Source organism: Giraffa tippelskirchi, chromosome 7 (genome assembly GCF_054371585.1).
Source record: "Giraffa tippelskirchi isolate mGirTip1 chromosome 7, T2T-mGirTip1v1.2.pri, whole genome shotgun sequence".
In the NCBI taxonomy this organism is placed as follows: Eukaryota; Metazoa; Chordata; class Mammalia; order Artiodactyla; family Giraffidae; genus Giraffa; species Giraffa tippelskirchi.
This window is the reverse complement of record NC_137281.1, coordinates 85,139,298-85,165,113: the sequence shown is the minus strand read 5'-3', so window position 1 is coordinate 85,165,113 and position 25,816 is coordinate 85,139,298. Positions and strand designations below refer to the sequence as shown.

General features: G+C 35.6%; 1 protein-coding gene across 6 annotated transcripts in view; it reads left to right on the top strand.

Annotated features, from left to right (window-relative positions):
- The window catches only part of MYO9A (myosin IXA), a 223,508-nt gene that overhangs the window by 173,376 nt on the left and 24,316 nt on the right, over positions 1–25,816 (top strand). For 5 of the 6 annotated variants that reach the window (XM_081506178.1, XM_081506177.1, XM_081506175.1 and 2 more), the window contains 13 exons: positions 2,456–2,568; positions 6,123–6,265; positions 8,893–9,116; positions 9,585–9,701; positions 11,236–11,424; positions 11,844–11,891; positions 14,991–15,102; positions 17,061–17,122; positions 19,324–19,516; positions 20,963–21,091; positions 22,016–22,121; positions 22,876–23,007; positions 23,896–24,019. In XM_081506178.1, the coding sequence (XP_081362304.1) occupies positions 2,456–2,568; positions 6,123–6,265; positions 8,893–9,116; positions 9,585–9,701; positions 11,236–11,424; positions 11,844–11,891; positions 14,991–15,102; positions 17,061–17,122; positions 19,324–19,516; positions 20,963–21,091; positions 22,016–22,121; positions 22,876–23,007; positions 23,896–24,019 (1,692 nt within the window). Of the gene's footprint in view, positions 1–2,455; positions 2,569–6,122; positions 6,266–8,892; positions 9,117–9,584; positions 9,702–11,235; positions 11,425–11,843; positions 11,892–14,990; positions 15,103–17,060; positions 17,123–19,323; positions 19,517–20,962; positions 21,092–22,015; positions 22,122–22,875; positions 23,008–23,895; positions 24,020–25,324; positions 25,379–25,816 lie in introns of all 6 variants that reach the window. The other variant, XM_081506176.1, reaches the window with a different exon arrangement.

The window sequence follows — 25,816 nt, the reverse complement described above, 5'->3', positions numbered from 1 at the left end:
TTTATAGTATTCTGATGAAAGACTATTTATAATGCTTCTGTTTGATCAAATTTATAGGTATTTTCTTTGTTACTTAGAATATGATCAGTTTTTATGAATGTGCGTTTTTTCAATTGAAATATATATGATTGCAATGTTATGTTACTTTCAGGTATACTATGTAATGATTTGGCACTTGCCTACATTTTGAAATGATCACCATAATAAGTTTAGAGTCATCAATCTCCATACAAGGTTATTATAATATTGCTGACCATATTCCTTATGCTCTATACACATACCCATGACTTGTTTATTATTGAACTGGAGGTTTGTACCTCTTAATCTCAAAACCTACACCTCTTCTGCCCATTCCTCCTTCCCCCTACTCCCTTTTGGCAACCACCCATTTGTTCTTTGTTGTATGAGTCCTTTTTCATTTTGTTTTTGTTTTTTAGAATCCACGTGTGAGAACATGCACTACTTGTTTTTGTCTTTGACTTACTTCACTTGGTAGAATTCCCTCTAGATCCATACATGTTGGCTCAAATGACAAGAATTCATTTTTATGGCTTAGTAATATTCCACACATATATGTGTGTATTTATATATATACCGCATCTTTTTTATCCAGTCATCTATTGGTGGGCACTTTGCTACTTGTATAACTTGGTTATTGTAAATAATGCTGCAGTGGACATTGGAGTGCATATATCTTATATTAGTGTTCTTTTCCCTTTGGATAAATACCCAGAAGTGAAATTTCTGGATCATATCATAATTCCATTTTTAATTTTCTGAGGAACTTCCATAATGTTTTCCATGGTGGCCATACCAATTTACATTCCCACTAATAGTGAATGAGGGTTCTCTTCTATCCATATCCTTGCCAGCACTTGTTACGTGTTGAATGTGTGTTTGATAAGGTGTATTCTCTATTCAGAGTATAAAATTTCAGTATACAAACATAATCTCTACCTTACTGATAATGTTATTTGTCTTCTATATCCTTATAATTTTTTATCTGTCTTATGTCAGATGAATGTTAATGTCATTCCTGTTACTCATCGTGAATTGTACCTTTTAGTATTAAAGTGTCCTTTGTCAGCTTCCATGTTTTTTTGCTTGAATTCTACATTAGTAATGTCACAGCCTCCGTTTTCTTATTTTTTCCATTTGCCTAGAATACTGTTGTTCATCCTTTTAACTTTAGCTTGTCTGGATCCTTTTGTTTAGAGGTATGTTTTTTATATAATATAGTTGGGCCCTGCTTTGTGAGCCAAATTAAAAAATCTTTCCCTTAGTAGGTGAATTAAATCTATTCATGTTTATTGATGAAAGTGAGAGATTAATTCTCAACTTGCAATTTTGTTATTATCATGTTATGTTAAATTTGCTTTGTTCATTTTTTTTCTCTTTTATTTTTTCAAATTTCTTTTGACGTTTAGCAAACATTGTGTTCTTGTTCTGTTGTTTACTTTTATATGTAACTTTTTAAAAAATGCCTTTAATATTTTTAAATGTAATCAATAATACTCTAATTAGTCATTTTTAAATGAGTAATATTCTTACCTATTGTGACACAACTATTGATGATTTATTCTAGTCTCTATTCCCTTCTACTCCTGTTTTTTAAGCTTTTATTTCTACTTTTTCAGAATATGTAATTTTATATGCATTTCTTTCACCATAGTCCCCACCGTTGTTTTTGTCTTCGATCTACTAGTAAATGTATTAAATTATCACTTCAAATATTTTGCAGAAGTTTTCCTGTTTATCTCTTGGTTGGATGAAGCTCTTCCCTTAGATTACTCAAAGGGCCATTGATATGAAATTCCCTGAGATCTTTCTATGGCCTTGATATTTGAAGGGACATCTTGGCTACATATAAAGTCCTTGATTCATATTTTCTTTTTCTGAGTTATTTGAAAATGCTATTTTATTATTGTCTTACTTTGTTTGTTATTGTTGGTAAGTCTGTTGCCAGTCTAAATCTCTTGCCCTTATAAGTTATTTGATCTTTTAACTTGCAGACCTTGAGAATTTTTTCTTTAAAATTTAGGCTATGTCTTTAAGTTGATCACTACTGATTAATTATCCTGTATATCTAGATTTATCAGGTCCTACATCTTTTGTCTCTATCTTTAGATGGTTTTGATTTTTTTTTTACTTTTACATTTGATAGTCTTTTTTTTCTATTCACCCTACTTGATATTGTTTGCTAAATTGTCATGAGCTGGTATTTCCCATTTAGCATTTTATTGACCCAAGTGCCCTTTACTTTGGATTACTGTTTGAACTTAATGAAATTTTTAGTAGGTTCTTTTATTTTAATGAATCTCTGAGTAATATGAATGTATTTTTGTATGTTTTTAATAGACGTAATTCTCAAATAATTCTGTAATCTGAGTTTTAGTAACAGTGCTATGATAATAATTACTTGGTTTTAAAGTCTTTACATATGTAATTATTACAGACATCACAGCGATTTTCTTCAGTTGATGAAGAAGCAAAGCTTCATAAGACCATGTCTCAAGGAGAGATTACAAAGTTGGCGGTGAGACAGAAGGCTTCAGATTCAGATATAAGGTATAAAGCATACACTGAAAGTTAATAGGGATAATATAATTTTATTTACTAGTAGACTATAGCTAAATACCAAGCATCTTTATAGAAGCATAATTCATAGAGCAGCTATTGATTTCAAAAGTTTTGAAATTCATTTTTCAGCAAATACTAAGCACCTACTCTGACAGAAACAAACAGTTCAGATATATATAGTAAACTTTGTCTTTTTATATGTTTAGCACTGTGATTTGGGCAAAATCTTTTTTTTTTTTTACCACACTGTTTGGCCTGTGAAATCTTAGTTCAGTGACCAGGGGTCGAACCCATACCCCCATGCAGAGGAAGTGTAGTCTTAACCACTAGACCACCAGGGAAGCCCCAGGGCAAAGTCTTAACATCATTCTATGACTTAGGGTTTGTAAAAGAAAAGACATTAGATGAGATGAGAGTGAAAATATTTTCCGGTTTTGGACTTGAATTCTGCTCTGAGTTAAGTGTTTTACAAATGGAACTGGAAAAAGCTTTCAGGAAATAACTGTTCTTTTTAGGAAAGTATATGAAGTTTTTGTTTATCAACAGTATGTCTTTGTCCCTTATTGTATTATATAAGGCAATTGGGTCCTCACTGAACACTTGAATATCATATTGAATATCTATCTGGTTCATAACCCTATTAAAGATCACTTTCTCAATGACTGTAGAGGCATAATCCAAAGTAACCCAAATCTAGAGCAGATTAAGCTGGAGGTGAAAGTTTGAGAAACAAAATATAACATCGTAGAAAAATATACAAGTGGAGATAGCAGATTAAATATATAAATTTAATTTCCACGTCCTCCTAAAATAACCTGTATAGGACAAAAGCAACAGCAGCAACAAAGCAACAGGAGACAGGAATAATAAAAATGTGAAATCTAAAAGATAAATAGACAAATTTTGAATGTCTTAATAGATAGGAGAAAGCTGAATCTTAAGCCAACTGAGAAAGAAGCATCTGACTGGCTGATCTTCCCCAACCCTAGCAGAAAATAGGAGATATATTTTCTGGAAAGGATAAAACAAATGGTTTCTGCACTTAGAGGTAACCAGATATACTTGAGGATTGAGGTACATATTTGGAACCAGGGGGATTTTATGAATGTTTACATACTGGATGTTAAGATCCCCCAGGTTTTATTCTGTATTCAGCTCCCATGTTTCACATACCCTCTAAGCAGATGATTCAGAGTCTTTGGGACTTTGGTCCAACCCTCAAGAAAAGACCTAAAGGGATTAGTATCAGCCAGATAACCCTGCAAGGGTGACCACAGTTTGGAAGCCCCACCAATGCACACTAGAACTTCCAGGCATGTGAAAGTGAAAGTCACTCAGTCGTGTCCAACTCTTTGCGACCCCATGGATTAGAGACCATGGAATTCTCCAGGCCAGAATACTGGAGTGGATAGCCTTTCCCTTCTCCAGGGGACCTTCCCAACCCAGGCATCTAACCCAGGTCTCCCACATTGCAGGTGGATTCTTTACCGGCTGAGCCACAAGGGAAGTGCTTCCAAGCATGATCACCACACATTTGAGGAGCCATCTTAAATGAAAGAAACTAAAATTAATGGATAAAATATAACTTGGAAGAAATAAACTATACAGGGGAAAGAAAACTTTAAGACAGATACATGAAACTATCAATAGATCTTCTGCATAAAGAAATACAACTGTATTCATGAAATTAGACAGAATAGTTGAAAGGGAAACATAATAAAAAAAGAGCATTTGAAAATTGAAACTACAATAGCATAAAGAAGTCCAAAGCATGAGAAAGAAAGTTGATATCTCTCAGAAATTTGAACAAAAAGACAAAGGGAGAGAAGAGGCAAGAAAAGAGAAGAAAATTAGAGGAGCAGTTTAGGACATCCAGTGACGCATTTGTAAAAACTCTGGAAAGATAGGACAAAGAAAATGGAGAGGAGCAAATCATTAATAAAGTAATTCAGGTAAATGTCACAGAATTGAAGGACTTGAGCTTCTAGATTGACAAGGCTCAACATAATGAATGAAAATAGACCCATACCAAAAGACCCATACCAAAAGACATGTCATCATAAAATAATAGAGACAAAAGAAATCTCCATTATGATCCTGAAAGTAGCTTTACAAATGATGGTTGTACAGCAGTCACAGAGGGAACCATGCCAGATTAGAGCAGGTTAGAAGGCTCCGGGAAAGATTTCTTTAAGAACATGGAACTGATGGAGTACCTAACTGTGTTTCAACATATTGAGAGGAGATATTCACAAATGGGGAAACACTTGGAGGTGAATTGAATGTAGAAAAATGAGCAAATATAAAATAAAACATTAACTCTAAAAAATATGGGTTATATAGTGTACTATATGCCTCAGTTGTGGATATTATTTACATAGCAAAAAAGGTGAATACTACTGAAAAAAATGTATTATTGACATAACTAAAATTATGATATTCTGTTGGGGGGGATGTCTGTGTTTGTGGAGGGTATAGAACTGGAGTGTTGGAACATGCTTAATTTATTATCTGTGGTCACAAGTATGATAGCGATATAAGTTTGGTGAATATTAAAAGAACCATTTAAGTAAGTTCTAAAGGGTTGTTTAGGAATCAGAAAAGGGATAAGAATAGCAGGAAAAAAGCTATCATTTGAAATAAGCTTTGTGGAATAATTTCTTTTTTTAACATATAGATGTATAAGTTTAGTAATATGCTATTAAAAAAAGAGGGCACCATGAATAAAAGAAAATTGACTTCCAAAGCAGATAGACCTGATTTTAACTTCTGTCTCTATCAGCCCTCTGAGCCTCAGGTTGTTGATGTGTAGTTAGGATAAAAATACTCATTTATCATGGCAGTTGTGAAAAGTAGTCATTGTAAATAAGGCCCAGTGCCTGGCTTCTAGTAGATGCTCAAAAAAAATTTCTTTTTTGGTAGACAAACATACAAAGGAACCAACACTCAATGTACAAGTAAGCCTCCTAGTACCCAGTTAGGATACATGGGTCAGTAAGCTGTTACTATCTCAGGATGTTTCCTTGATGTATGTGATGGGAGAGAGTATGGAAGTACTAAGAATGAGGCAATGTTGCATAGTAGGTGTGATCCTCCACCTTGTCACTCACTGGCTGTGTAACCTTGGGAAAGTCACCTAATATTTAAACCACCAGTTTTTCACCTGAAAACTGTTTATGGTTTGAATGTAAATTTGTTGTTATAGGTATTTAAGGTAACCATACAAGTACTTATGCTTGGAGCATAAGTACTTATATGATAATAACTAATATGATAATATGATTATATGATAATAACTCATATAAGTGGTGGTTTTGTTAACATCTATGGATCTCATTTCTGTTTTCAAGATGAGGAGACTATCATTTACTTTCCAGATGAAGTTTAACTGTACAATTGAAGATTAAATATGACTTAAGTTAACTGTAAAGGTTAAATGAATTAATTCACATGAAAATTGTTTATGTAACTTAAAGTGATATACAAATAATGTCAATAGGACATGCTGATTGCCATTTTTACTTTTTTTTGTTTGTAAACAGACCTCAGAGAGCTAAGATGAGATTCTGGGCCAAAGGGAAACAAGGGGAGAAGAAGACTACCAGAGTGAAACCTGATACCCACTCAGAGGTTTCAGCACTCCTTGCTGGCTCAGATACGATTCCAGCTCATCAGTTTCCAGATGGTAAAAATGGACAAAGGGTGGAGATTGTCTTCATAATTTCTGTTTACTCATTCTGAAAGTTGCTATCCCTCTAATATTTGTAACAGTAATCCTCTTGGCAAGATATTCTAGTGAGATAGGACCAAGATTGTTAAATCCTTCCTTAACTAAAAGATAATTATAGAATTACATTTTACCTGTAAGAGCAGTTTCAAGGAAATACAGCACCAAAACAGTAAAGTAACAACTTCAAGAACAATTGCGAATCTTTGATTAGCCTCAGTTTTCTAAAGTGTAAAAATTTAGACACCATTCATTCACCTAACAAATATATATTCCTAGTAAAATTTAATAAGATAACAGCAGCTAATATTTGATTGTTTACTATGAAAAAGGCACTGTACTAAGTAAGCATTTTTGATGTATTAACTCGATCCTCACAACCATTTTTTGAGGTTGGTATGATTATTTTTCCCACTTTATAAATGAGAAAGCTGAGGCACAGAGAAGTTATTTGCTTATACACATATAGCAGTTGTTAGAGCTGAGATCTGAATTCAGGTGATCTGGCTCCAGAGTCCATATTCTTAACTGTTGTGCTAAAAGATCTACTATATGTCAGTTGCTAGGACTTTATAATGGTAGCTGTTATTTTAATTTGGGGGCATCAATCATAGCACATAACAAGTACCCAGCAGTTAGTTTATCTGTTGATATGGTCTCTCTAAAGGCTAGAATTACTAACTCTTCAAGGATTCCGGTAATCCCAACATTTGAAGATTAGCCCTTTCTCTCCAAGCCCTTTGCTCAAGTATGTATGAGCATTTTTAATTACTATGTAAAGATGCCAGCTATCTTCAGTAGGGGGGATATGCATCAGAGGTGGCTATGTGATAATGAGTGGGTAAAATACCAATGAGTGGGTGAAATGTAAGTATTGAATAAAATAGAAATAGGCACTAGAAGAAAATTATTATCTCTAAGTAGAAATAGAACAGACCAAGTTAAAATAAGTAAACAAAACTTGTCACATCTAGGCTAAGATAAAAATAAAGGGACAGAAGATAAGATAAGCTAAAGGAAGGAAAGATGATCAAGTTTCACAGAGGCATGGATCAACCAGAGAAGAAGCACCTGTGTGTCAGAGGGAAAACTGGTAGAAATTTAACTAGAATCCTGTTTTTCTGTCTTATGACTTTGCTTCTATCATTTTGCAAACTGGTATGGATAAAACTAGTAGTAAATTAAGGGAATACTACAAGTTCAGTTTGGAAAATTTGGAATTCCTACGAGGATCCATTTCTTATGTTTTATCTGTTTTATAGTAGTCATTCTAAATTTTTCATTTTTCACAGTTATAGTCTCGACTACTTATTTCCAAGAAGGAATTAGAAAATTCTTTGAGTGTTTGCTTAATAAGGATACACGTATAAAAATTAAAATTGTACCTTTTTATTTATCTTTGAGTAAAGATTTGTTAAGGTAGCCCTTGTTTTTAAGGCTGAACTAGGATTATAGACAATTTCTTTAGTAACCATTATTTCTTTTAGTATAAAGAAAGATATTGTTTGTTAAATGAAATAATTAGATACTTGTATATCTAGGTTGTATAATGGAATTAATATCAGTTGACACCAGTTTGAATATACTTGTATCCTCTCTATATCTTCATATTTTTTATTCTGGTGCCATATCTGAAATTTAGTTTGTCTCATTTCCTGCCTATTGTGGCATTTAGCATATAGAAGGCTACTTGTTTCCCTTTATTATCAGAATTAAGCTTTTAGATGGAATGAGGATATACCATTGGTCAGAAGGTAAGGTAAATATATGTGAGAAGAACAGGTATGTGAAATGAGACCAACATTCTCATCAAGCCCCAGGTAGGCATTGGCAAACCCAGTGTAGTTCTAGATTCCAGTGGACTACATGGAACCAAATTTCTCTGGTATAAACAATTGCAGAAAAAATTTGTTGTGTTTTCCCATGTTATATACAAAACTGGTTCAGTCCAGAAATTGTCTGAGAAATTAATACAATTTTGGGGGAAGTATACATATGAAAGAAAATCCTAAATAGTAGAGATCTAAGCAGAAGTGAACCAATTGAGTTACATTGCTCTCTAAATAGAGGTTGCCAGGGTAACACCAGATATTGTCACTGAAACATTTATGGCTTTAGACCCTAGTAAAGAAATAATACTAATTATCAAGCTTCACTGACTTATTGGTTATGTATAAGCTGGTTGTTCTTTCAAACAGATGTAGTAAAGCTCTGACTGGGTTAGCAGTTAACATTTAATGTCCCAGTGTGATTGTGTATGCTTCTTTTCTTTGGGACTGAGATCTTTGGAATCCAGGCTTCAGTTGTATACAGCACTTCCATCCAGGTTTTCAGTATCAGACCTCATCTCTTTGGGACACCTGATAGCATTTCCCATTGGAAAGTGATAATTCTTAAATAAATTTTCAGTGCAAACGTACAATCTGGATTAATTGCCTAACTGCCTGACCCCAGACATTAATGTTACTTTTCAGATATTTGCTTATTTCCTTTAGTGACTTATGAAAGGAACTTGAAAAGAAGGTGTGGAGATTTCAATATTTTTACTAAAAATTTTTTTTTGTATACTCTATCTTGGTTTACAGAATTATCTCATAATCACCCAACACCTCCTTTGAGTCCGGAATTGCCTGGGAGTTGCCGAAAGGAATTCAAAGAGAACAAAGAGCCTTCTCCAAAGGCAAGGCGCAAGCGAAGTGTGAAGATCAGCAGTGTGGCTTTGGAGTCTATGCACTGGCAAAATGATTCTGTCCAGATTATAGCAAGTGCCAGTGATTTAAAAAGCATGGATGAATTTCTTCTGAAAAAGGTATTCAGGCCCCTAAGCAGCTTTGCCTGTAGAATGTGTGTATATCAGGATATGCCCCCTAAAGTATGTATGCTTCAGTAAGTTAGAAGGTCTGTTTCTTTATCAGAAATGTGCAAATCATAGGATATGCATGAATCAGACTGAGTAGACAGAATTTAAGGTTTTAGGCTTTACTTTTGACTTCACTTTTACTGTAACTGTCATGTTGCATTCCATATGTTAAGGTGAGGTTTGTCATTGTACACTTTGAGTTGTTTTCCTGGTAGCAAAACTATTGAATTATACAATATTAGAAGAGACCTTAGAAATTATCTCAAAGTAATAAAACTTTGGCTGTCTAGTCATGTTTTTATCTGGGTCCCATGATAATTTGCCCTTTCAGGATAGTCATTGTTGAAGAAACAATGTGGCATTCACTTCTTTTCAATTTAGTTGATTGTGTACAAAAACTCTTTCTGTGGTCCCCAGATGAATGACCTAGATAATGAAGACAGCAAGAAAGACACACTAGTGGATGTTGTATTCAAGAAAGCCCTGAAAGAATTTCGGCAGAATATCTTCAGCTTTTATTCTTCTGCATTGGCGGTAAGTTGGACTGTGTCAGGAGATATTCAGAAGTTCAACATATGAAAAATTTTGACAACGCCATAAAAATAATACAAGGCCATGTTCAACTAGAGATTTCTCCAGTGTCTTCTTTTAGTTTTAGGGATGGATATGGAAAAGCATACTGATTGACCTCTGATTAATAACACCCTTTAATTTCCTTGAGCAGTCTTTTTCCCCCTCTTAGGGGTATATTTTCATCTTCTTAGGATATTAAATTCAAATACTCTAGCTATGATTATTTTTCACTCAGTGGCTCTCTATTTTTGACCTCTTGTGATACTTTTAGCTCTCGCTCCAGCTTCTAATTCTCATTTATGTTGGAATTATTATACTTTTTTATTCCGTGGAATTAGAGCAGTTTATGTTTAATAATCTCTGTGTGTGAGTTTTTGTCACTTTTATTTTACTGTATACTTTCATATGATGTTCATGTTTTAGAAAATTTATTCCTGGTGCTAAAGTATATAGTAATTAATGCTTTTGCTCTATAGAATATTAGTATTTCTTGAATTTTCATATTTATTCTATAAAAAATAATTTGTATTTAATTGATTTTTCTTTGTTCAACCTATAATTTTATGTGAAAAGTGAAAGAGCTTTCCTGTGTACCTTCCACTCAGTATACGGGTATTTGGCCTTTTGCAAGTAGAAACTAGACAGTCTTAGAGAGCAGTAATTTCATGACCATAATAAAGTAGTAATTAGACTATGGCAAATGACTAGGTTTGGGTAGGGACAATATTGGCCATATTTTTCCAATCCTGCCAACTACTTATCATGCTTCACACCTAATTTTCTAGATTAGGGATCAATGTACTTTGAATCACATAGGAAGGACCAACATTGTAAACTGGAGCTTGATAGTGGTTTTATAATCTTGGATCAAAGAGATTCAACCTCTAATTCTGAGGAAGTGAAAGAGAAATAAATTTTAAATGTATATGACATGTTTTGGTCACTTAAATGCTATTTTTTCTTCCTCATGAAGAGTCCACACCTCATTTATATTTAAAAGGAATTGCATTTCCCATTGCAAGAAATATAGTGTTTTTTTAGGCATGTCATTCTTCCTTGGAAAAATGAAAAAGTAAAGTTAGCTAAGTAAAGTTAGTAAAATTTACCTAATGTCTCACTAGGTAAGAATTCAACTATTCACTTTTAAGGTGGAACTATCTAAATAAGGTTCATTTCTGGAGAGATAGATAATTAAGAGGTATGCAAATAATCTTCATACCTAAATATTAAAAAGCCAGATTTATGGGAGAAATTCCCAAGACGTTCTCCAATTATTACATTGTTTAAACTATTAGGTATTTTACTAAAATGTAGCAGGTTTTATTCTGCAAACATTCCATAGCAGGGTGGGAGTTTACAAATACCACATGACCTCATGGGCATGCCCATTAGAAAGTATAATTTTTATTCAAAATACTACCCGATGAAAATTTAATCGGTCTTCTCTATATAAAGAATTTCTTCTTAAAACCTTATTTTTCTTATTGTTTATTAGGTAGATGATGGGAAAAGCATACGATATAAAGACCTCTACGCACTATTTGAACAGATTTTGGAAAAGACAATGAGGCTTGAGCAGCGAGATTGGAGTGAGTCTCCAGTCAGAGTTTGGGTTAACACTTTTAAAGTGTTTTTAGATGAATATATGAATGAATTCAAGACTTTGGAATATATACCCACAAAGGTAAAATATATTTTGATTTCTAAAGAATTCAGTTATGAATTCTTCTTAAGAGTTTAGGACATCTAGTATTTGAGAAAAGCACTGCAGTGAACTTGTCAGCTTTGCACTACTTCAGATCTAGCAAACTCCATTCTCTCTTACAAGTTGATCAGACTGTATTATCTAAGCCTTCTTCAATTAATACATTTTTCATTGCATTAAAATATAATGTTAAGAATGCCATTGCTGTAAGATTATACCCTCTGCTTTGCTAGAGGTCAGTACATGAATTTCATTTTGGAAAACAGTGGTTTTCATCATTTCCTTGTATCATCTTGTGACTTTTATGTAAGGACTCACAAATTTCTCCTTTAGGAAAGAAGTAAGAAAGTATATTAGTCTTTATTATATCACAGTTTTCTGTATTTCTTTCCCACCAGGTGCCAAAAACAGAGAGAAAGAAAAGAAGGAAAAAAGAATCTGATTTAGTAAGTTGTAATCTGTTTTTTTTCCCCTATGTTATAAAGTAATTTTTAGACTAGCAGTCTGAAATATATCATACAGTATTTCTCTGGGTATATTTAAGGATTAAGTTTATCAGATGTCTAGGGGGTAATCGTTTATGCCTTTACAAAAATGTATAATGACAAATGTGTCTTGAATTCCTTGACTTGACTTGTTATTAATGATGGCTTCCTAAAATGGCAGAAAACTGAAATGTTTACTCATGAAAGTTACAAACAAATATGACCCTTTTGCAGAAGTAGGAACTGGGAAGGCACTTTTTTAGGAGCTCTCTCTCTGTTGTAAAGAATATGAGGACTATTTAGGATTTTACAAAGATAAGTCCTTCTAATTCAAAAGACATTCCCAAAGGCATTTGAGTATATTTTATCATTGTTCATGTTCTTATCTTTTGTATTATCTCTATTGCATACTTTACCATAATCTCTGTAATTAGAAGGATGTGTTAAGCCCCAGAGGAGCTCAGAATCTGCTAGTGAAGGCAGGCATTTAAAAAATTACTAGTTTCAGATGTGATAAATATTATGATAGAAATAGTACAAAGTGCTGTTGAAATACAAAGAGAATGAAGAAATACTTTACAGAAGAAAAGATATTTTTGCAGGTTCTTAACAAGTGAGCAGTAGTTTAGACAGGCAGTGTCTGGCCAAAGGGAAAGAGTATGTCCAAAGACATGTGAATGAAAAACCTGGCATGTTGAACCAGTAGCTTTAACAGGTTCAAGTATTGCATGTTTATAGGGGAGCTAGAAAAAAAGGTAGAACACTGGTAGGTACTCTGCCTTCAAAATATGTCTAATATCTGACCATTTCACATTGCCTCCACTGCTACTACAATAATCTAATACACTATGTGAAAGTGATAATGTTAGTCGCTCAGTCGTGTCCAACTCTTTGCAATTCCATGGACTGTAACCTGCCAGGCTCTTCTGTCCATGGAATTCTCCAGGCAAGAATACTGAAATGGATTGCCATTCCCTTCTCCAGGGGATCTTTCCGTTCCAGGGGATAGAACCCAGGTCTCCCACATTGCAGGCAGATTCTTTACCAGCTGAGCGACAGAGAAGTCCAATACACTATGTGTTGTATCCTAATTGGTCTGCCTTCTTATATTCTCTCCCCTTACAGTTTTCTAAATAATAGCCATAATGACCATTTAAAAACAGAAATCAGGTCATGTTCCTCCTCTACTCAGATCTCACTAGTAACTTTCAGTGTTACTCAGAATAAAACCCAGAGTTCTTACCATCTATAAGACTTGACATCATCTTGATCGTGACTTCTCTAAACTTCATTTCCTCCCACTCCTCCCCCATTCCCTCTGCTTCAGCTGCGTTTGCTACCCCCATCTTCTCTTCCTTCTCCTCTGGTTGTTTCCCTTCCTTCTCCTGTCTTCTTCCCTTTCCCCTGAAAATGTTAAGCTTTAGGACCTACAGAACCTGGATTCACCCCTGCCAATGGCAGATTCTAATCCTAGAATATTTATTGTTAACCTTATTAATAAATCAGGATTATAAATCATTCCCTATCACTTGTAAACCAAATTCTGAGGTCCTTTAGATCATTGCTTGTCACTTTTCCACTGTGTGTTTTAGAAGCATGATCTGATTCTGTTTTTAGCATGATCTTACTTGTTAAGAACTGAACCCTGAAAGTAGGGTATCTAAACCCTTTAGCCTGGCTTATTCTTATTCACCGATGGAGGGTTTTCCAATTGAGAAACTTTAGACAGCTTAATTCTTTTGAGACTCAATGTCCTCATGTATATAATAGGAGTATATATTATATAAAACAGGAGTAATGCCACCTACCACTGAGAATTTTTGAGATCGTATATGAAGGAAAGGGTAGGCAAGGCGGAGGAATAGTAGGAAGGTGCCTGTTATTAACAGGTAGTGTTTAGGCCTTTTATGCATTTTAAGCCTTATAAGAGTAGTCTCTTTCATGTCTATATCGGAGAGAACAATACCTGAAGATAGAAATGAGTAAAAGCGTATGACATTTAAAAAAAAAGAAAATTCATTAATTCAACAGCTGTTATATTTCAGGGCCTGTGATAAATGCAGGTAATAGAAGGAAATATTAATAAATATATAAATAAATGTTTATACTTAAGAGCATTCAAATTAAAATAAACAACAGTGATTTTCTACTTTGTCCATCTATGAGCAAAACTAAAAATAAATTAGTTACCTGGAAAGATAAATAAATATATAGATATTTTTCCAATACTGCAAATAGGGGGTTTGTTTGCATAACTTCCTTGGAGAAGGTACTTTAATGATGGTATATTAAAAGCCTTAAAAATATTAAAAACAAAACCAGAAAAACTTTGACCCAGCAGTTCTGCATCTAGGAATTTATCTGGTGGATATATCAACTTGTTCATAGTGACATGTACCGGCTCTTTATTGAAGACGAATTTGTGATAAATAAACAGAAAAGTGTGAAAGGTTCTTGAGGTTAAAAATTTAAAAACCACTGCTTTTAATTTAACATGCTGATTCAGAGTTGTATGCTGCTGCTGCTGCTGAGTCGCTTCAGTCGTGTCCGACTCTGTGCGACCCCATAGACGGCAGCCCACCGGCTCCCCCGTCCCTGGGATTCTCCAGGCAAGAACACTGGAGTGGGTTGCTATTTCCTGCTCCAATGCAGGAAAGTGAAAAGTGAAAGTGAAGTCGCTCAGTCATGTCCTGACGCTTAGCAACCCCATGGACTGCAGCTCACTAGGCTCCTCCATCCATGGGATTTTCCAGGCAAGCATACTGGAGTGGGGTGTCATTGCCTTCTCCTCAGAGTTGTATAAGACATCTCTTATATGTTTATAGCATTGTTTTCTGATTTTCATATAAGTTGGTCTTGTCTCTGCTAGATTGTTAGCTTTTTGAAAGCAGGGGTCGTATAGTTTACTTTTATTTTATTTCTCAGAAGATCATAATTCTCCTCCTGGAATAAGTGCCCAATGAAGACAACAAGGAATTGAAGGATTTCCTATTACCTGACATGTTAGGGCAGCATTTACTGTGTTGGCTTTGACATAAATAACTGTATTTTTTCGTTCAGGTAGAAGAGCACAATGGTCACATCTTTAAGGCCACCCAGTATAGCATCCCTACCTACTGTGAATACTGTTCTTCTTTGATATGGATAATGGATCGAGCCTCTGTTTGCAAATGTAAGTATGAGAGATCTTTGAGGAATGTTTTTAACCACTTGATATTTCATTTCCTGAGTTTAACATTAAGGAATAATTCACATTCCCTAATTCTTTAAACTCATCTCTCATTATACTCCTTTTCACCTGCTCTTTGTAGGCAAGTAAGATATTTTGATGTTCTTTGGTCACTGTATTTGTAGCTCACTGTCTGAAACGTTCTTCTCCTAGATGTTAGTATGACTTACTACTTCAGTTAATTCATGTCTCCACTCATATATTAGAGAGCTTTTTCTTTACTCTCCTGTCTAAAATGCTGCTCTGTTACCCAGTTCTCCATCCCTTTACTCAGCTTTTCTAGTCTTCATACTACTTGGGGCTTCCCTGGTGGCTCAGATGGTAAAGAATCCCTCTGCAATGCAGGAGACCTACTTATCACCACCCAAAATGATACTAAGTATTCGTTTCCTTGTTTCTCTGTCCCACTAGAATGTGTTCTGTATAAGATCAAGAAACTGTCTTATACAGAAGTCTCTCCTGTATCAGAACAGTTTTGGCACATTATAAGTTTTAGTAAATATCTACTGGGTAGTTGGACCTATATAGGTGGATGGATGAATTATTGAACAAATTCTTAGATTATAACTAGAAAGACACTTTATTTTTACTATAATCCTTTCATCAGAACCTTTAAATCCTAGAATGTGAGTGGAGGGTTTTTTGAGGGTCCACTTGGTTCTCGCTTACAGAGAATCTTTAGCTTTCACTCCTGTCATTCCATATACATCTACTCTGGTGCTTTTAATTCTGTGAAGCTTTGTTTACTAGTGGGCCAGAATCGAATGAAAGGGCTGGGTCCAGGATGGCAGTAAGGATGAAAATCATGTTCATCATAGCAAAATCAGCACTTGGACATTGCTAGATATATTCACTTGTTCAATGATTCAATAGTGGTTTTCCTTTAAAAAAAACTATAGTGAGAGTAAAATAGGGTGTAGTTTGCCATGTACTTGAATGTTTAATGTTAGCCTGATTCCTGTAGGTTTTGTATAATTTTCTCTGTGATCTGAAGCTGAAAAATATAAAGAATCTACTTCTTTTTTTATGATTTGGGTGGGTTTGCTTTGATTCCTTAATAGAATTAACTTTTTGTGTGGTTGTGCTGGTGATTTTACCACTACAAATATATGGCCTCCCCTACTTGATCTTGGCTTTGAAAATCCCTCAAATCATGCTTTAGAAGCTCAAGAAGAATATTCAGGTATTGATTTGCAAGAGCCAGAGCTGGTATAGCAAAACAACATAGGCCAAGTATTTTCTCAGTATTCTCCTCTCAGTGTGCCCTTCCCACACTGCTGCCTAGCCACCCTGTTATCTTCTGGTCCAAGAACTGATTTCTGCTCTGAACCTTTTATCTCATCTTCTCAATCACTACTGATGTTCTTTATGTTCTGGTTCCTCAGAGCTGTATTCTGGACCTTCTAAGAGAGTAAATAAGGCCTTTCTTATAGCCTAATATGCTACCAGATTTGTTGTTATTTTAGTACAGGTCTTTGATATTAATGCTTTTCTTATCCACTGGAATGATTCTTAATAGGTATTTCTTGCATTTTATCAGATCATAGAGCAAGTATAAGAGGGGAACATGAGCATTGGTTTGTGAATGAAACCAGGAAGATAGATAAATATTTTGCTGGGATATGGTGGGGACAAGGAGGAGAGGCAAGCAATCTTGAAAGAATAAAAAGCTTTTCCCCAGACAGTGATTAGGATTTTTAGGTATGTTTTTCAGCTTCATTTTTCTGAATTGAATGAGTTAAGACCATTTTTTATTCTATTTTGATACAAAGTATATGATGCTATAGGAATCTCAGATTTAAAGAAAAAAATATATGTTCAAAATAAAGCAGTAAACTTGTTAAGTTTTGCCACTAATATATAGACTTCTGAAAATGTTACATTCTTAACCTGTTTTTCAGTGTGCAAGTATGCTTGTCATAAGAAGTGCTGTCTGAAAACCACAGCCAAGTGCTCTAAAAAGGTAAGAAGTTATTACCTATGAGTAATAAATAACAGGTCTGTTGGAGAATGGTGCAGGAAAAGGAAAGGACAGAAAAGGTCTTTTGTGCCTTGTGGAAAGAAATCAAGCCCTCTTTGATCATCTTATAGAGTAGTGGTTTTCAAACTTTTTAGCCACAAATTACTGTAATAAATAAGTTTTATATTATAATCCAGCTTATACATATAGAGGTATGTGTGTATATATAACTGAATCGATTTTCCCAGAACTGTATTTACCTTTACTACATGGGAGCTGCTAAACTGATTTCACAACCGACAACTTATTAAAGCACTCTTTTTAAAAAGGTTTCCTGCTTTTTTTTTCTTTTTCTTTAAAAAATTTTTTGGCCATATTATGCAGCATGTGGGATCTTAGTTCCCTGACCAGGGACTGAACCCACTCTCCTGCATTGGAAGTGTTCAGTTTTAACCACTGAACTACCAGGGAAGTTCTAAGGTTTCCTACTCTAAACACTCATAAGTGTTCCTATAAATTGTCTTGAAAGTAGTAGGCTACAGTTAAAGATTTTAACATACACAGTAAAATTCATCAGCATAGTTGGTGTGTTTACAAAATTCCACTTGGATTCGATACTGAACATGTACTCTGATAACTTTATGCTTCAACAAAGCAACAATTTTGGAAACATTTCAGGCTTTTATTGACATGTAATCACATTTACTTATTTGTCACATGCAATTTTAACAATACTATGCAGATCTGAACTATAATAAAATGCGTGTACATGTTTACAGCCCATGTATATAGTTTTCATCTGTTTCAAATTAGTAGACAAATCATGTCAAAGTACAAAGAGAAATTTGACTCAAGGCTTAAAATATACAATGAAGGGAAGACATCTGCTTCCAGCTAAGATGGAGCAGCTTGTGGTAGACTAATACTCGTGCTGAGAAAACTGAAAAAAGTCTGTTGCCTAGCATTAGATAGCTGCCCAGGAAAATTGGAATTTAGATCCTACAGAGAAAAGAATTACAGATTGGTGAATCTATATGTGTGAGATGTTTTCCTCTGAGTGGGAGTTTGTCAGTTTTTGTTGTAGGACAAGAAATCAAGATTCTGGGCAGAAGGCCACACTTAAGAGTCAGAAAATCTAGAAAAGCTTTTAGAAATCTTATAGGGTTATAGAGAAAAAAGTTGGAGTTTGGGATTGCCAAGACTTGAGGGACCATGATCCAAAACATATAGAGAAGTGAGCCTAAAACTCAGAGGTTTTCCCCTTTAGGTGTTTTCTGAATTCTTAAGCTGCACAGGTCAAGAGGCCAAGAAGCTAACAGAAAAGCAGATTATTTTGCAGTCTCACAGTGTCAAAGAAAGAAAAATTGGAGTTGTATGAAAAGAAAGAGTGTACTGATTGACTAAAAGAACTCAGCACTGACTGCATACAGGTTGAAGGAGAGACTAAGGTATACAGTTGTTGGGCTAGGCAAGGAGCATGGGGCAGGAGAAGGAAAGGACAAAAAGGAGATTTACATAAAAACTTTTCAGTCTCAGAGATAATAGCTGGCATTCTTCTTTTATTTGAAGTACTTCAAATAATCTTAAGGATAAGCCATTTTTTCCCAATCACATAAAATAATAATGAAATATAATATCAGAATACACTATTGAAGTAAATAAAAGGTTACTGATCTTGGGCCAGTCTTTGTGCCTCTGCCTTTAGCTGTGACGTCAGTAGTCAGTTTGACTTCTCTAAAGTTTACATAAACACCAGAGCATCCTTATGCTTTAGAAATTAGTGACAACTCTAATTCATATCAAATCAATAGATTTTTCTAGTGGTACGTGGTAAATGTTTAATATACAAAGTCTCTCCCCTTTCTCCTTTGCCCACAGCCCATCTTTACATGAAGAGATTTTTTTTTTAAGGAAAGGGAAGCAGTAACCTATAGCCACTGCCTTCATTCTTCCCCATTATTTGGCAGGGGCGGGTGGGGAGGGGGGAAGTGCAGTGGTGGGGGGATTCCAAGTGGAAGAGGATTGAAACGAACTTCTTACTTCTTTATGTTCTCAGCATTAACAAGAATTCCCTTTCCTCCCAGCTCTCGTAACTGTGCTTGTAAAACTTGAGGAAAAGAAAAAGTTGTTACTTTTAAAGAATTGGATAAATATATTTAAAGGTGTTTGAATGTATTTGGAATCAAAAATTATCTTCCATGTAGTATGATCCAGAGCTGTCCTCTCGACAATTTGGGGTTGAATTGTCCCGTTTGACCAGTGAAGACCGAACTGTTCCTTTGGTGGTGGAAAAGCTCATAAACTACATTGAAATGCATGGACTGTACACAGAAGGTATTTACCGAAAGTCTGGTTCAACTAATAAAATCAAGGAGCTTCGACAAGGTCTAGATACAGGTAAGATAGTGCCTTCTAAATCAAGACCGAAGACTCTTAAATTTAAGTAGGTCATCTTATGCTGTTAGTTTTTATTACATGTTGATCCTTTCCTTGATGCCAGAAGAATGCAGTCTTTTCTGTGGTGCTTGGTTTTGTTTTTTTTTTTTTTTATCATTTGTAGCTTTCTTTTATATGGTCCATTCAGCAAACCTACATTGAGTATCATTTGTACAAGGCATTATTAGATATTTCAGACAGATCTCACTTAATCTTTTTAGCAGTCTGGTAAGATCATATCTTTAATTTACAAAGAAGAAAATTTAGGTTCAGGAAAATTAAATAATGAGCTACTGATAAGATGCAGGGCAATGTGCTGATATTTTTGTATTAATCTTCACAACAAATCTTTGTACTAATGTTCACAAACAGTGATTATTATCCCTGTTTACAGATGAAGAAACTGAGGCTTATTGAGGATCTTGCCCAGTGACTTACTACCAATAAGTGACAAAGCTGGCATTTAACCCATAATCTAAGCTGTTGCCTGTTAGTCTCTGTTACTCTGACTCCAAGTGATGTTCTTTCTGGTGTATATTCTTGCTTTCCTACATTGATGACATAGTTATTTAAATTGATAATTAGCAGTTTGAATATGTGTCTGTGTAGAGCTGTAGCCTCAATTCTGCAATGTGTGCAGAGGTTTGACTTTGGCTTTATGTTCAACTTCTGCTCTTTACCATTATTGAAAAGGGATAGATTTTTTTGGCCATACTGCACAGCTTGTGGGATCTTAATTCCTTGAGCAGGGATTGAACCTGGGCCCTCGGCATAAAGCATGGAGTCCTAACCACTGGACCTCCAGAGAATTCTCAGGAAGAGATCTTTTTGAATCACATATAGGTGTAACACTTGTCTCTGTATAACCAAGAGTCTACTGACAGGCACCGTTCATCCTATATCACCCCAGTCATCTCATGTATAACCCTAGAAGGTTTTTAAGTGAAGCATAGTAAAGATTTTCTTCACATTTCATAAGCTCAGTTATCACTGTCCTTTTATCTCTAAGAATCACTTAAAATCAGTCTGACTTGTAGAAGATGTCTTTTAGGCCTTTCTTCTATTGGTCATCTAAAACATCACTAGTAAAAGTGTGGTTCACAGGCCAGGCTACAGCAACAGAAGTACAGAAATTGAGAGCAAGCATTTAGAAACTTTGATAGCAGTTTATAGTACTTTGACATGAAAACATGTGATCTTTTATTTTACACATCTATCAGTCCACAGCAGTTCGAAAAACAGATAAAAACTTTACCTTTACCACAAGAGGAACACTGTTCCAAAGCATGGAATTAGATTGCAGAAGATATTAATAAAGGCATCTTTTGGTCATGATAGTTTCTAAAGTGCATTATTTGACCCTCTGCATATTTTGGCTTTCTTATCAAACTCTTTATCTCTGAGTAGATGCTGAGAATGTAAACCTCGATGACTATAACATACATGTCATTGCGAGTGTATTCAAACAATGGCTTCGTGATTTACCCAATCCACTCATGACCTTTGAACTCTATGAGGAATTTCTTCGAGCTATGGGTAAGCACAGGTTTCCTGGGTTAAGGGAAGGGCTACACTTGGGAAAGATGCTACCTTCATATTAGATTGTTTAGCCATTCTCTCAATTGGCTTAAGTTCATACAGATTCAAAAGTAATACAGTCAGTATAAAACTGCCACTGAATTCTCACCTATTCAAATGTTGCCTTTCTTAGAGACTCATTAAAATGTCAATGTCCTAAAAACTTTCCGAGCAAGTCACTTAGTTGCTTCTCACAAAGAGGTTGAAAGACTAGGATTATAAACAAATTAAATTGTGAATGTAAGCAAGAACTCAGTGTAACGTTGGCTATCTATTCTGTGCCATACCTAACATGTTAGTTTAGTTTTTCAGTGCTACAGATATGTAGGATTTTGATGAAGGCCTATCTAGAAATATTCATTTAGGCCCCAAGGCATGGCTCCTCAAATTCCCTTACGATTGATTTACAGCTTAGGTTGAAAGCAAAAGGAGAAGGGGGTGGCAGAGGATGAGATGGTTGGATAGCATCACCAACTCAATGGACGTGAGTTTGAATAAACTTTGTGAGATAGTGAATGACAGGGAAGCCTGGCATGGTGCAGTCTATGGGATTGCAAAGGGTTGGACACAACTTAATGACTAAACAACAACAACAGATAACTTATATAGCAGTTGATTAATTTTCATGGGGAAGTGGTTTGCCACAAAATGAAAAATTGGGGTATCTCTTGCCCCTTGCTGTAATCAAGAATTACTGGGATCTAAATTAAAACTCAGGAGACTGCTTAGTGAGTATAGAACTCAAGCAGAGGGAGATTAGTGGTAACTAGTGAGGTTTCTTCTGCTATACAGGTATGGCTAAAACTCCTAAAAGTCAGCTGTACCCAGTGTCTGTTCAGAAGGAAGATATTCAGTCTTAATTGCTGCTCTTACTGTTTTCAGGCCTTCAGGAGAGAAAAGAGACAATCCGTGGTGTATACTCTGTCATTGACCAGCTCTCCCGAACTCATCTCAATACACTGGAACGCCTCATCTTTCATCTGGTCAGGTAACTTCAAGAAACAAAGGAATGCTTAACATTTTCTCTTGGATTATTTTAAATAAATGAAGAGTTCCTTCATATGAAAAACTGGTATTTTTTTTCTTATTAATAAAGTCAATGCCTTGAACAGGTGGTTATGATTCCTTGGAGCAGAAATTCTCCATGGAGTTGGACTGCGTGGCAGGTGCTTCCCCACCCGAGTGAGCCATGTAATCATTCAGTCTTACGGTGGCACTGTGTAGCCTAGCTAGATGTCTTAACTCTTGAACTAGAGAAGATGTGTGTTTATTGACATAGCCTAATTCATAGGAGGTGGTGGGGTCATATGGAGCTCAGGAACTGACTGACCAAAGAGACTTCAGGGGCAGTCTGTGTTCTCCTGAGTGTTGATATTGGGGAAGAAAGCCATCTTTCTCTTTGGGTAAATATCTTTTATTACTGTCTGAAAATGCCTTAAAGTCTCTACTCTGCATTCTTTAGACATGTTCATCTAGTAATGGTGACCTGGGACAGTGAGTCACAAATTTCCCTTGGTCAGCTATCTGCTGACTTCAGTTGCTTCAGGGAAGGAATAGAGGGAAAGTGCGCTTCCCAGAGGCAAGGGCACAGCTTTGGGAAAATTCTGCAGTGTCTCAACTGATAGGAATATCCTTCCAGTACTGTGCAGCTGATGTCATCTGTCTTTCTCTCATCTCTTCTGTCTATCTCCCTGCAGTTTTCCTTTTTCATCCCAGTTTCACTTGGGTTTTTTGTTCCTTAGGATTGCTCTACAGGAAGACACTAATCGAATGTCTGCTAATGCTTTGGCCATTGTGTTTGCACCCTGCATTCTCCGCTGCCCTGACACCATCGACCCACTGCAAAGTGTGCAGGACATCAGTAAGACTACCACGTAAGGCCAGTCACTATCACCTCTGCAATACCCCACAGACTTCCGAGTCAGTGTAGTCACTTTATCCAGATATCAAACAGAGTGAATGATTTATTCTTTTTTATTTTGGCTGTGCCATTCAACTTGTAAGAATCTTAGTTCCCTGGCCAGGAATTGAACACGGCCATGCTGCCATAGAAGTGCAGAGTCCTAACTACTGGACCACCAGGGAATTCCCCTAGTGAATGATTTCTTAAGTTCATATGTTTTTAATAAGATTGCTAGGCACCATTGGTCTTTTTTATGCTGAATATGAAAAATTCCTTTAGATTCTATGTAGGAAGCATCATTTCTTTTGAAAGGTCTTATTTTTTAAATTTGGCTTTTCTTTAGGTTTGTTTATAGTTTCCAAATGTATTTTAAAATCTCATTTTACCAAATTACATATACTTTGTGTTTTCCTATAATCCAGTCTAACTGTACTCTTGTGTCTCTGTATCTCTTTGGTCTTAATACTTCAGTATTCCTGTATTTCACCTTGGCCTTTTTTTCACGGATCTCTGATTTCCTTCTAGAGTGCTGATTCTTAACCTTTCCTGCAGAAGGAGCTTTCCCCCAGAAAGGCCTGGTGTTTGTGTGCCATTCCCAGAGAGTCTGATTTAATTGGTCTGGGGTATGACCTTGGTATCGGGGATCAGGGCTTATACCTGTTCCTCAAATGGATACTAAAGTGTGGCTGCAGTTGTGAACCACCATTATAAACCCTGTCTCTGAGCTCATAAAATAAGGGATGTTGGTTTTTCTCTTATCCTCTAACTCTGTACCACACTTAGCTGAAAAGTAGTCTGTGGCTGATATAATGTATTTACTTCAACTCTTAACAGTTTTCTCTCTTTCCTTTTGTTTCAGCTGTGTGGAGCTGATTGTTGTGGAACAAATGAATAAATATAAGGCTCGTCTCAAAGATATTAGTAGTCTGGAATTTGCTGAGAATAAAGCAAAGACCAGGCTATCACTGATTCGTAGATCAATGGTAAGATGCAGGACATAGAATCACAGGGGAAAGTGGGAGACTTCCTTGGATTTTCAGTGCACATTATGATGTGTGGAGAGAGATTATTCTCCAAATCTTTTTCACATGGAGCAAGTGAAAAAACAAATCACCTTATCTCAGGGTATGATGTTATGCCTCATGTTTCATCTTTTAGCTCTTTTTAGTTTTATATGCAGAATATATTCAATTAAATGTGAACAATTTTATAAATCAAGAATTTGGATAAAATGGTGGTTTAATAAGTTGCCCTGTCTTCTTTTCCTGTTCTTTCTATGAAAACTTGACCCACCCTAACTTTTGCCTCTACTTCCTTCTACCATCTATTCCCATCTTTAACCTTGTCACTTTTGGTGGTCCTGCCAGTACTTCGGGGATGCAGACAACTTAATCACTTACAAGAATGTGGTTCATATGTTACAGAATTCCATTATGTATCTGCTATTATCAAATAATGATTTGCTAGATTTTGAAGAAAAGCTTTACAAAAATGATAATTTATTTCTTCCATTTGGCTGCTTTTCTGTTTAATATCTTCCTGTGTAACCAGTGACCTATATGTAAATAACTCCGTTTCACACTGATCCATAATCAATAGGGTCTAGGTAACTGGAAACTTACTGCTGCATTTAAGTTTAATTATTGCCCATTTACTACCCTTCCCCTGAATTGTAAAACAAAACTGTATTAGTGAACACCCATTCAGATCCCCAGTAAATCTCTAAAGAGAAGCAAGCTTCCCCATCATCAAGCCCATGCTTTTGCAGGGGCCCAGCAATACTTCTGCTATACTTCATAGTTTATCCTTAGATTAGCATTAAAGTAACTCTGTTTCTTCCTTTGCTGTTAAACTGCCTGGCACAGGACAAGTGCCCAACAAATGTCTGTTGATTAAGTTAGTGAAGGGTGTTCTCTAAAAACAAACATAAACACAGTTTTTCCAGCCGGTAAAGGTATTCAGTAAAGCTCATCACAAAACACATTCTAAATTTTCTCCCCAGCAAATGAAAACAGAAACCCCATTTAAAAGTGAAATCCTTTTTGTAGTATGAATTTTTAAGAGCTCAGTTATGAGAGACCCATGTTAGCAGTACCCATCCAGGGAAGAAAGGAAGAGACTTTTTACTGTAAATCTACTTTTCAAAGCAGGTAGACAAGCTGTACTTTTTAGCTGATGCTGCAGAAGACGGATATATTCATTCCATTGAGAGATTAAACCTCTTTAATGGGACAATGACATGTACATTCTAACCTTCTGCTTTCCTTTTCATGTCCTTCCTAATCCAGAAACCTGTACTAATTGCAGTTAGATTTATGAGCATTACCCGCAATTCAGTCTCGGTATGTATTATATTGTAATGTGTCACAGCCACTTTACATTATTGTCTCTCATGCATCCAGCAGTTGTTCTGCTCTGTCTATCATCCATGCCTGTTCACCCTCCATGTGCAGCCCCAATTCAGGTCCCACTTCCTGTTCAGCCTTCACGTGCTTTTCTCTTACTCTCTTTCTTTAGAATCTTTCTTTCTTCTGTATCATGCTTTTGAACATTGTCCATTTCTAATATTCTGGTTTTTCCTCTTTGTCAGATAAACCTCTTTGTGGATTTCTTCTTTGGTGTGATTATTGAAAGGTGAACATTGAGAGCAATGAGGTGTCAAGTAAATTTCTGCTCTATGAGCTGTGTTCTCATCAGTCTCCTCCCTTCCTACTTGAAAAACCTATTACTGTTTTTGTCATACTCCATCATTAGAAGTGCTTATTTACCCATTCTTATCT